At 44.1% G+C, this 13,126-nt stretch overlaps 2 protein-coding genes across 2 annotated transcripts in view; both read left to right on the top strand.

Annotated features, from left to right (window-relative positions):
- LOC140291454 (uncharacterized) overlaps nt 1-13,126 on the top strand; it is a 392,957-nt gene that overhangs the window by 252,714 nt on the left and 127,117 nt on the right. The gene's annotated exons all lie outside the window — the stretch shown is intronic.
- On the top strand, nt 9-12,193 carry LOC140295359 (NLR family CARD domain-containing protein 3-like). Its single transcript, XM_072379652.1, has 11 exons — nt 9-22; nt 321-420; nt 648-667; nt 873-986; nt 1,448-1,526; nt 1,689-1,896; nt 2,057-3,839; nt 4,582-4,749; nt 6,443-6,604; nt 10,143-10,189; nt 11,236-12,193. The coding sequence occupies exons 1-11, from the start codon at nt 9-11 to the stop codon at nt 11,781-11,783; spliced, it is 3,243 nt and encodes a 1,080-aa protein (XP_072235753.1). The 3' UTR covers nt 11,784-12,193.

Here is a 13,126-nt window from a genome sequence, read left to right as displayed (position 1 = left end):
ATGACGCCATGGTGCAGCTGTCGTTTGTCTCTTAAAGAGCAGAATGAATCTGATCACACAAACAGTAAAGACTGGGTCAGAGTACCATACTGAAAGCTCAGAGCTGAAGTCTTCCTGTTTTCTCTCAGGTAAAATTACATCCAGCTTCCAGTTTCACACACCTGCTGACGTCTGCCTGCAGAGTGGCAGAGCTGCCACAAGGGGAGCTGTAACATTGTTCCACAGCAGCCACACTGACTCTCTGACAGGCCGCCTCACTGCAGACTCAAACACTATCACTGAATACTTTAGTTTGAAGAAAACAAGTGTTTTTCTGTCAGGATCCAGCAGAGACTCAGACCTGGATCTGAACCCAGCTGTGTGTCCATGAAGAGTGACCGGTCGATGGATCCTCCTCTTGTCTTCAAATCAGACCAACATCCATCCGTTCAGAGGTGAGCTGAGTGTAAATGTTGTAACAGAGTAAAATGTAGCAGAGTCAGTTTGATCAGTTTTTATTCCAACATGTGTTTAATGTGAGCTCAGCTCTGTTTCACATCCATTTCTATGTTCATATGTGAAGCGGTGTGTGTTGGATGTTTTCCACAAACACAGCAGTCACAGAGGAAAGAATGGATGTTGGAGGAGGTGTTTCTGAGTGTCTGTAGGACACCAGCTGGTCCAGCAGGTGCCACTTTGTGCTTTGGCTCTAATACAGTGTAGGAAGTGTGAAGCAGCTGACTTCTAAAGTAAAGTCAGGTCTGTTTTAGGTGGTTGAAATATAGACAAACAAACATGGTTTTGAATATCTTATAAGATTTTCAAAAATATCCTTTCAAATGTTTTGCCATTAAATGCCTTTTTTGTTTTGTAAATTATTTTGTGTTCTTTAGGAAGAAGCTGGAAAAACCAGGCTCACCTGAACCTAAATCCAGCTCCGAGTCCCAGAAGACTGACCGATCTATAAAACATTCTCCAGGGAAAAGGCACCACCCAGATGTTCAAAGGTACTGGAATAGTTTAGAGATGACAGACAGAAACTAAAGTATTTCATTTATTTTTTACATCTTCAGTACAACTTGCCTGACAGATAAAGTTCTCTCAGTGACGAGTCTGTTTTAAACATCTATCTGTCTAACACTGGGAAGATACCAGTTCAACCAGTCTGATCCAAGCACACACTGGCTCTGGCTGCCTTGCTCCAGGGCACTTCAGCAGGGAGGGAAAGATTTCTGAAGGGGTTGCTGAGAGCTGTTGGACCCAACCAAAGTGAGCTGAAAGCTCCAAGCAGCTGCAGACTGAGCTGTTGATTCTCAGTGGGATCAGCAGGACTAGTAAAGCTTTCCCACTGCAGGGAGTCCTCTGATTCACTGTTCACATCCACACATCACTTCATGGAGCTTTACCTTGTGTTTGTCTCTGTGTGGACAGACAGAATGTGAGCTCATTCTTCATGATTCCTCCACAGAGTGGACCAGCAGAGCTCAGAGGTTCCCAGTGGTCAGTCTGCCCAGCAGCATCAAACACAGCTGGACTCCATATTTATGGTCTGTACATGTACAACAACTACTTTTCCATCTATTCTGTTCACAGTCATCTCCATGCTGCACTTTGTAGACCAGTGGATTGTCAGTGTGTCCAACATGGATCTGATGTTTGGCTCCATGATTTCAGTCTGATTGGCTCATTCATATAGTATTCTGTTCCAGCTGCTGGAGGACAACATGGTCACTTTTGTGAAGGAGGAGCTGAAGAAGATCCAGAAAGTTCTGAGTCCAGATTACCCAGAATGCTTAGAGAGTCAGAGGGAGGATGAGGATGAAGAGCAGAGGAGCAGCAGAGAGGCTTTAGTGAAGATCACAGTTCACTTCCTGAGGAGAATGAAGCAGGAGGAGCTGGCTGACCTTCTGCAGAGCAGTAAGAGGATTTCTCTAAAGATTTAACCTGCTGGATAAATGACACATTTACTGATGTCTCAACATGCAGAACAACACATGTTCAAATTCTCAGATAAATCAAAAGTTTGAAGATTTTCTGTGTATTGTATTGTCTGATCTTATTTGTCGTGTTTATTTAGAACTTTTTGACCCAGTTTTCCGACATAAATCTGCTCTGAAGAAGAAGTTCCAGTGTGTGTTTGAGGGGATTTCTAAAGCAGGAAACCCAACCCTTCTGAATCAGATCTACACAGAGCTCTACATGACAGAGGGAGGGACTGGAGAGGTCAATGATGAACATGAGATCAGACAGATTGAAACAGCATCCAGGAAAGCAGACAGAGCAGAAACAACCATCAGACAAGAAGACATCTTTAAACTCCCACCTGGAAGAGATGAACCAATCAGAACAGTGATGACAAAGGGAGTGGCTGGCATTGGGAAAACAGTCTTAACACAGAAGTTCACTCTGGACTGGGCTGAAGGCAAAGCCAACCAGGACATCCAGTTCATGTTTCCATTCACTTTCAGAGAGCTGAATGTGCTGAAAGAGAAAAAGTTCAGCTTGGTGGAACTTGTTCATCACTTCTTTACTGAAACCAAAGAAGCAGGAATCTGCAGCTTTGAAGAGTTCCAGGTTGTGTTCATCTTTGACGGTCTGGATGAGTGTCGACTTCCTCTGGACTTCCACAACAAGGAGCCCCTGACTGATGTTACAGAGTCCACCTCAGTGGATGTGCTGCTGACAAACCTCATCAGGGGGAAACTGCTTCCCTCTGCTCGCCTCTGGATAACCACACGACCTGCAGCAGCCAATCAGATCCCCCCTGACTGTGTTGGCATGGTGACAGAGGTCAGAGGGTTCACTGACCCACAGAAGGAGGAGTACTTCAGGAAGAGATTCAGAGATAAGAAGCAGGCCAGCAGCATCATCTCCCACATCCAGACATCACGAAGCCTCCACATCATGTGCCACATCCCAGTCTTCTGCTGGATCACTGCTACAGTTCTGGAGGATGTGTTGAAAACCAGAGAGGGAGGAGAGCTGCCCAAGACTCTGACTGAGATGTACATCCACTTCCTGGTGGTTCAGGCCAAAGTGAAGAAGGTCAAGTATGATGGAGGAGCTGAGACAGATCCACACTGGAGTCCAGAGAGCAGGAAGATGATTGAGTCTCTGGGAAAACTGGCTTTTGAGCAGCTGCAGAAAGGAAACCTGATCTTCTATGAATCAGACCTGACAGAGTGTGGCATCGATATCTCAGCAGCCTCAGTGTACTCAGGAGTGTTCACACAGATCTTTATGGAGGAGAGAGGGCTGTACCAGGAGAAGATGTTCTGCTTCATCCATCTGAGTGTTCAGGAGTTTCTGGCTGCTCTTCATGTCCATCTGACCTTCATCAACTCTGGAGTCAACCTGATGGAAGAACAATCAAAATCTCAGGAGTCTGAAACACTAAAAGAGACTCTCTTCTACCAGAGTGCTGTGAACAAGGCCTTACAGAGTCCAAATGGACACCTGGACCTGTTCCTCCGCTTCCTCCTGGGTCTTTCCCTGCAGACCAATCAGAGTCTCCTACGAGGCCTGCTGACACAGACAGGAAGTAGCTCACAGACCAATCAGGAAACAGTTGATTACATCAAGGAGAAGATCAGTGAGAATCTGTCTGCAGAGAGAAGCATCAATCTGTTCCACTGTCTGAATGAACTGAATGATCGTTCTCTAGTGGAGGAGATCCAACAGTCCCTGAGTTCAGGAAGTCTCTCCACAGATAAACTGTCTCCTGCTTTGTGGTCAGCTCTGGTCTTCATCTTACTGTCATCAGGAAAAGATCTGGATGTGTTTGACCTGCAGAAATACTCTGCTTCAGAGGAGGCTCTTCTGAGGCTGCTGCCAGTGGTCAAAGCCACCAACAAAGCTCTGTAAGTACAGATATAGAGGGATGTGTATGAATATACTGCAGTTGTTTTCATAGGAGAGAAAGTCACAGATTACTACTTATCTCATTATATCCTCCTCAGACTGAGTAGCTGTAACCTCTCAGATGAAGGATGTGCAGCTGTGTCCTCAGCTCTCAGCTCCCAGTCCTCCAGTCTGACAGAACTGGACCTGAGTATCTATGACTCAGGAGTGAAGCAGCTGTCTGATGGACTGCAGAGTCGAAACTGTAACCTGGAAACTCTCAGGTCAGGTTTCTCTGCTGTTTCAGCTGCATACAGTCTCTGTGATGCAATTATCTGAAAACATCTTCAAATCTATTTTAAAATGCACAAAGTAAAATGTCTCCAGATCTGTTTCACTTTCCTCTGATCTTGTCTGCACAGCACACACACATGAAGTCTGGTTCAAACATTTATCTATTTATATTTATTCATTTGTTGTTGTCCAGACAATCTGATGGGATTAGTTCCTAAGGTTTGTTCCCCATGAAACCCTCTGCTGTTTGAATCAGATTCTGAATCTCTGATAATTTGCAGTTCCAAGGTGGAAAAGCTCAGCCACCATGTGGACTCCTTGTTTCACCCATGATGTGTTTTTGAGCACGGACATGATCACAGGCTTATAAACCTGATGTTCCCTATAAGTGGTCTTTCAGTCCACATTCAGCATTAGAGGTGATTCATTTTGATTCCAGTCGTTCTTTTTTTGTAATTGTCTCTTCAGGCTGAGTGTCTGTAACCTTTCAGATGAAGGATGTATAGCTCTGTCCTCAGCTCTCAGCTCTTCCACTCTGACAGAACTGGACCTGAGTAACAACAACCTGCAGGATTCAGGGGTGAAGCAGGTGTCTGCTGGACTGAAGAATCCAAACTGCAGACTGGAAACACTCAGGTCAGGATTCATCAAACTGTTTTTATGAACAGCTAACAGAACACCTGTGGATGGTCTTTGTATGATTGTTACAGAAGCTTTAGGCCTCTGACACCACAGGAACTTACATGAACCTTGAACCTGACTCACAATCTGAACCTGAAAGATCCTGGAAAGTGTTTTTTGGGTCATTTATTCAGTTTCCTTTGGGCTGCGTTTTCATCCAATAAATAATGTGAAGATTCATATAAAGTTATTTGAGTGAGTTGTTCTCCTGAGCCCAACTGATGGGCGGGGCAAACAAGTTGTAAACAAGTGTTGTACCTCGTTCCTTCTAACTTAACTTATATGTATGATATTACATTCCCTTTCAGTTGATTCCGTCAGTACAACACTTATAGTCTGGGACACATATACACGCCCACGCAAAGCAGCCGTCAACCCTGGGTCAGAACCAACACCCTGGTGCAGTTCGGACCCAGCAGAAAGAACAGAGTGAGCCACCGAAGTGCCTGTCACACAAAAGTGTGTGGTGATGACCAACTGGCAACAGCGCAGATATCACCCACAGAAACTCCTCTAAACAGGGCCATGATGCTGCCACACACCTGGTTGAATGAGTTCTGACACCATGAGGTGGAGGGAGAAATGGCTTCTATAATCCAATGAGACAGGAGCCAGGCAGAGCTTTGCCCCTGGCTGGATTGACAAAACATACTAACAGCTGGTCAGATAAACACACATTCTGTGTGCGATCAATGTCAGCATGCAACAAATGCACTGGGCACAGGGAATGTAACCACCTGTGCTCCTCAGTTTCAAATGGAGGGGATTAGAGCTCCATCACCATGGAAATGTAGTCAGATATGTACCAACTGAAACTGAGCGAGGCAGCGATAAAACGCAACCACTTGGTGCTCCGATAGACGAGCACTCGACATGGAGTATATTTCCAGCCTGAGAAATCAAAACTTCTGACTCGGGATCAGTGAGTTTTTCTGAAAATTCATGGAAAACCCCATCGTCTGAATGTGAAACAAAACAAGCGACAGGTGTGCAGTAACCTGCTCTCTGGAAGTCTCTACCAGAGTCCAACTGTCCAGATAAGTTAGGATGCCGATACCCCTCTCTGTTATGGGAGCTAATGCTGCTTCGACACACTAAAGGTGCGGGGAGCGAGCAACAAACCGAAGGGCAGCACCAGCTATGCGTAGGACAATGCCCTCAAACGCAAACCTCAGAAACTGTCTGTGGTCTGGAAGAATTACTATGTAAAAGTAGGCAGCTGTGAGATCGATTATTGCAAACCGATCTCCAGGCCATCTGCGTTCAGCAGCTGCCTCAGTGTCGACATTTTGAACTCAGTATTTGTTTAACACTCATAAATTCAAAATAGTGCCTCTTTGACACCACTGTGGATGCCGTCCTCTTGTCCAAGGAAAATATATCGTCCATGATGATCTTTGCTCCGAGACAAAGTCCAGATGTTGACCATATTTTATCTGAAAAGGACTAAGTAGGGGAGTGTCTGTATTTGTGGCTAAAATGAGAGCGGAAATCAGGTTAATCCACGTGTGTGTAGTTTGATTCTGACTCAGATTTATGAAGACACAAAGTCAGTAATGTGAGACAGTTCCAGTTTCTCTGAACATTTGATGACATTCAGTTTCAGAGCAGTTCTCTCAGAGTTTCTGTGTTGTTTGTGTGTCTGCAGCCTGTCAGGCTGTCTGATCACAGAGGAAGGCTGTGCTTCTCTGGCTGAAGCTGTGACCTCCAACCCCTCCCATCTGAGAGAGCTGGACCTGAGCTACAACCATCCAGGAGACTCAGGAGTGAAGCTGCTGACGGCTGCACTGAAGGATCCACACAAACTCAGGTATGGAGAGGCCTGCTGCAGCCACACACAATGTCTGATAGAGGAGGAAGAGCTGGAAACATGTTCTCTGTCCTGCACTCAGCCCTGTGTTTTTGCTTCCTGCTGAGTGTTACATGAACAATCCCACATGTAGGAGCCTTTTTCCTTTGCTCACAGCAGAAACACTGGCTGAACAGAAACAGCAGATATTTGTGGATCTTCACAATCACCTGTATCAGAGACACTAAAATCACTCAGTCTCTAATGGTCAGTACAGGAAATGAGAAGCATTTGAATCTTCAGGATGTTTGAAATGACTCTGATCATATATTCTCTGTTACTGATCCTGCCGTGGCTCTGGAAGACTTTTCACAGTGTTTGAATGTTCCTGCTGACAGATGTGACCATTATAAAAGCACAGAATCAGAACCGGATCCAGTCCTTGGTTCTCCACACAGCTCTCTGAAGCCATCCACAGCAGAGACAAAGCCTGGTCCAGCTCTGCTTTAATTTCTCCTAACAGAACGGGCAGTTTGTCCGTGCTGGGCAGAAGGAGAACTGTGGGTATATGAAGGGACATTTCTTCAGATCCTTTTCAGGCAGCTGTTAGAATCAGTCACATTGTGTTAGAAAGTGTAGCTGTGTCTCCACAGTGTTGCTGTTGGACTGTGTACATCCTCTCTGCTCCACAGGGAGCCATGATCTCTGATAGAGGCCCGTCTCAGTGGCCAGTGTGTGTGGGCTGAGTGTGTCCTCTGTTAACAAGGTTCTGTGTTGCTGTTCAGTCTCTGTGCTCAGGTGTTCCTCCACAGCTGATGCTCGTCTTAAGGCCAGATAGCTCTGCATCTGACTGTGTTTGTGTGTCCCAGTGGCTGATGTCATTGTGTTAGTGTAGTGTGTAGCAGTCAGACTGTGGAAGCAGATGAGCTTTCTCAGAGATCACACGGTACCAGGTCCAAAGAGTTCTGCCCTTCTGTGGTTCTGACCGTCCTTCCAGATGAGAACCAAGTAGACCAAAGTTGAACTGGAGCTGTGTTTGATTGTTCTTCATCCCATCTCTGGCTGGGATGAAGAAAAAAAAAGAAAATGTTGCAGACAATCCAATAAACACTATCCAGGGAATTCCAGAGAAACAGGAAGAGAGGGACACTGGGGGAAGGAGAGGAAGAGGCTGCAGGCTTTTTGGTCTGTTTCAGATTCCTGTAAAGTGATCAGGCTGAAATAAATTATTCTGATTCTCATCAATAAAATCACAACACCTGGCAGCTGATATACTTCCAATGACTATAGATTCTCCTCTGATCTTATTCTGACCCTTTAATGTTCAGTGAGGAGGGTGGAATGAGGGGAGTGTTTCTAGTCTAACTTTTCTAGATGAATGTCTTCCCCTGGTTGGCTGTGCAGCATTCAGATGGACCAATGGGTCCGAGAAAGGATCTGGATGTTTGGCTGCCCTGAAACATACTGAGAGGAGGAGTCAGCAGAAACAATGTGAACACCAGGAGAGACCATGATGTCAGAAACTGAAGTGATTTTATTAGAAGTTTTAAAGTTCATATTTGGATTCAGAAATGAGTGAAAAATCAAAGTGAAAATTCTTCCAAACTTGAAGAGTAGAATTCAGAGACAGAAACTTCATCTCCATAATCTGACTGCAGACAACATTTGGTTCTTCTCAACTTCAGCAGGAGCTCAGACAGATTTCCTTGCATCCATTGGGCCTCATACAAGAACTGTTGTATAAACAGATTTGTTCTTAAGTCGTGCGTATGAGTTATTTAAGAGAATCTGCACATTCACCAATGTTTTCGTATTTTAAGTTTTCTTTCAGGTACGACCAGAATTTACGAGTGATCCAGACCTGTCGTAGGAGTTATGTAGTCCGCTTAATAATGTACTAATTAAATAATGCACTAATTGAAGGTTAATTTGACTCTGTATATAACAAGGCCAGTGCCTTGACTGGACTGCCAAACATAGTCGGAGCAATAGACTGCACAAATAGACGTGTCAAAGCACCTTTGCTGTTGTGGAGCGCACTTGTGAGCTGAAGGCCTGGTGTGTCGTGATACAGCGGGGAGGGGGGAGGGCTGCTCTATGGAAGGCATGCTGCTTTTGGCGCAATATTGCCATGAACAAGTTTCTCCCACTACCTGAACCAGCCCAGGCAGACCAGAAGGTGTGGTGCCAGAAGACCTCCCTCATGGACCGCCCCATCAAAGTGCCATCATGATGAGGCAACAAATGATTTCACGGCTTTAGTTGCAGTCATTGAGCGCCTGCCCATGGCGAGACGTTTAAAAAAATGTTTAAACCATTTTCATATCAAGCCATTTTTTCTTTTTTTTCTGTGACATTACGAACTACAGGTGACACGGAATTAACAGCAGTCGTAATTACTTTCTTCGCTTTAGCAGGTCCCATAATTCCACTGGTGACACTGCTAAAAATGACAGATTTTCCTTTTTGGATCTCTGAAAGCAGAACTTCAATCAAAGAGCCCGTAAAGTTGTTCTATTTGCGCCTTAATGTCATTCTCACGACTCAACACTTCCTGACACAGGAGAACGGAAACGTAGCCTTATATGGTATTATGCTGGGCATGGAATATGCAAATATACTAGCCTTGTGCACGTGCACATTCATCAATAGGCGCATTCCCACTGTAGGAACATTTTGCAGTTCCTATAACCTTTTCAGGAACTAGGCCGTTTTTTCGTGCATTCGGACATACAGGAACTCGGGACCACGGCCCTCAGTTCCTAGAACCATTTTAGCTCCTTCTCCGAGGCAGGGTCCTTTCTGGGTTCCATAGAAACACATGACGTAGGTGTTTGGTGGTTGGTAGCTATGCCACTTGTCTGAAATATTTATTCATATGACATGTAACAAACGACGCATGTTTAATAAGTTAAACTTAGACGTCGTCTCCTTTGTCTGCGGCGCTCTGCTCTCCTTCATGAAACGAAGAAGTATCACCTGCTGCTGGATTCTTCGTCTCCTGACTCTCGCTGTGCTCTTCCAGCCTCGATCTTAGACGCCTGATGTGATCGTCCATGATTAATATTACCGTCATGCAGACCATGAACACGGTGGATTCCTCGCTCTACATGTTAGCTTCTTGGTGTTGTTGTTTTGTTTTCTTCTCTCCTTACTTTTCGTGGGTTTTGTTTTGTTGTTGAGTGGCGCTACAGTAACACGTCACTGTCGCAGACGGTTACGTCACATCAGTCCCGACCAAGGTCCCCGACTTATGTGCAAATGCAAAATGAAACTGAAATGACTAAATTCGAGGTGGACAGTTCATAGAACTGCGTTCTTAGAACTCTGTGTCCGAATGCGCCTATTTACGCAGGTCGTGTACACACTTTTTCCAAAGTTAAGAGCGTTTGTTGAATCTGACATGGCGTGTTCGTACGAGACCTTTTTCCGAAAAAAGTGAGAGAAATTTAGAATAAAAATACAAAAATGTTCTTGCATGAGGCCCATTGTTCTTTTCTTTCATCACTTTATTTTCTTTCCTCCTTTTTCTGACCTCTGACCCCCCTCCTCCTTTCAGGGTGGAGCCTGCTGGAGAACGATGGTTGACACCAGGTCTGAGGAAGTGTAAGTGTGTTCTTCATCTGATTCATGACATCCAACCATCTTCACACTGTCACATCTAGGGCTGGGTATCAATAAAAAAATTTCGATTCCGGTACCAATACCGATACCAATTTTATTATATCAATTCTAACAAAAAGGAAATTACATTCCACATAACAGTACAAATCTTCAGTTTTATTTTTCAGCTCAGTATTTTTCCAATCCAAGCAGTTTTCTTATGGAAAAAATTAACAACAAATAATTTCCACTGCAAAACAGTTGCAAACAAGTGACAGATTGGTGTCTAATACTACGTCTAATCCTACATACCGAGGATACTTTTCACTGAACAGTTTTTCTTCAGAAAAGTCAACATGTCTGCTTTCTGCACGTATGAAAGTTGCAGTAACATTAAGATTACTGCCAGATTTCGCTGAACGTTAATTTACCTTAAATTTACTTTAAAATGCCACACACTGTGCCGTCCTCTGTACTCTTAGATGAAGCAGGATCTGTGCTGAATGCTGAGAGGAGGATGGTTGCGGTCAGACCTTCTTGCAGTAAAACACGGAGCAACTTTCTGCTCCTAAATTGATTTTGTGCACGGTAAAATAATTAATTAAATTAGTCGTGTTGCTTTCCTTAGCAACAAATACTTTTTGGCATATGTTGCATAGCGCACTATTGGCGTCAATCTTGGTGAAATGGAGTGGCATTGTTTAACCGGTTTGACAACATGCACACAACTACAGTTCCTGACGCAGATACACGTGAATCCCGTCTGTGGGTGTAACCATATTTTCCTGAATGTTGCAAAGTGTAACGTTAATACAGCCAATCGAGGGTAGCATGATCAGTTCTTCATCACATTGATCAATCTCTGGGTACCAAAACATGGCACCGAAAGACGAGGCATGTTTTGATAAGCGGTACTACCGAAGCATTTTGGTTGGTGCCTTAAAAGAACCAAAGTTATATACCCAGCCGTAGTCACATCACTCATTGATCAAAGTGAACAGATGATAGATCAATAACTGCAGCTGGATTGTGTTTGTTCTCTCCATCAGATTCCTGTCAACTCACAATCGACACAAACACAGTGAACAGAAAACTGAAACTGTCTGACAACAGCAGGAAGGTGACACATGTGGAGGAGTTTCAGTCATATCCTGATCATCCAGACAGATTTGATGAGTGGTGTCAGCTACTGTGTACAAATGTTCTGACTGGTCGCTGTTACTGGGAGGTCGAGTGGAGAGGAGGAGTTTATATATCAGTGAGTTACAGAGGAATCAGAAGGAGAGGAGACAGAGACTGTATGTTTGGATACAATGATCAGTCCTGGCATCTGAGCTGCTCTGATTATTTTGGTTACTCTGTCAGGTACAATAACCGAGAAACACCCATCCCCTCCTCCTCCTCCTCCGCCTCCTCTGTCTCTCACAGAGCAGCAGTGTATGTGGACCATCCTGCTGGCACTCTGTCCTTCTACAGAGTCTCCTCTGACACACTGATCCACCTCCACACCTTCAACACCACATTCACTGAAGAACCTCTGCATCCTGGATTTGGGTTCAGGTTATGTTCACCTGTTTCCTCAGTGTCTCTGTGCTGAGTATAAAGAGTTTCCTCCTGTCAGAGAATCACTGTTGAACAGATAGTTCAGTCTGTACATGTCTGTCTCTTTCACTCAGAAACACCTTTTCAGATTCATGGATTCAGTCAGTTTCTGTTTGAAACTCTTCTAAATGATTCCTTGGAAACTTCTTCCTCTTGCAGTCCTTTAAAGATGGAAGCTGCCATTCTTCCAGGATGTTGTTTTTCTGTGTGTTTCCAGTCAAAGCTTCACACAGAATATCAGTATGTTGTGTTTCTCTGCAGCTCCCTTCCACTGAGACCATTCAGTTCATGTCAGCTGCAGTTAGTTTGCTGCACATGTGACAAACTGTGATATCAGAGAGGAATCACTGAGCTGCAATCAGCCAAGATGAATTTCCAACCTGCTGACAGATCTTCACTGATTCTGCTCCAATCTCTCTGGTTTAAACTGATAGAATTACTCAGTTCTGTCAGAGACAGTCGAGTTCTGTTCGAAAACTTTCTTCCTGCCCCTGGTTAACTTGTCATAGGCGTGATGACTCTGTGATGACACCAGCAGAGAGTTTGACCAAAGCCTGTCTCATACATCTCACTAAGACCTCAGAAAATTGGGTCAAATTGTTGGGGGGGGGGGGGGGGGGGGGGTAGATGTGTCTTTCTATTCAAATGTGTTTTAGTTTGTTTCAAAAGCTTTTAAAAAAACATGGATCATATAAAGAAAGCAGCAGAACTGAGTGTTTGTGTTAATATGGTGTTATCTACTCTAAATATTGTTTTCATTCTATTTGTTCTGTTTCCTGTCTGTCTTCTCTGCTAATTATTCACAATAATAAAGCTGAACTTCAACCTAAATGCAGCTGTGCTTCCTTAAAGCGTAAATGATTCAATGAATCTGATGCTGATGTTTCACAGAGATGTTACTACACTGTTGTTGGTTTGATTGTTGAAGATTTGGATCATATATTGATATCTGACTGGACTTATTTACCCCATTAAATGTGTAAATCTTCCACCTCTCCGTTAAAACAAAACTTGTTTCTGCAGAGAGAGTTTTATTCTGAAATAACTGAGTCATGCTTTTCTATCAGGATCCATCACAGACAAGACTTCCTGGAAGCTGAAAAACAGCTGGAAGGTCGCGCACGTGTGATGATCCAGACACTGATGTTTAATCACTGATGTTATTCAGATATTCAAGAGTTGACAATATTCTTGGTTTTCCTGCTGTAAACATTCAACACATTAGTTTTTAAGAGGTTCAAAGCAAAATGCTGCAAAGGTGAAAATCTTTCTCTCACAGCGGTTGTGTTTTTCTGAGCGGTCTGATGTCTGTCCCGCGACCAACTGGACTGGAAACGT

This window comes from Leuresthes tenuis, unplaced genomic scaffold (assembly GCF_036924035.1).
Source record: "Leuresthes tenuis unplaced genomic scaffold, fLeuTen1.0.hap1 SCAF_1, whole genome shotgun sequence".
Taxonomy (NCBI): domain Eukaryota; kingdom Metazoa; phylum Chordata; class Actinopteri; order Atheriniformes; family Atherinopsidae; genus Leuresthes; species Leuresthes tenuis.
This window is presented reverse-complemented; position numbering and strand designations above follow the sequence as displayed.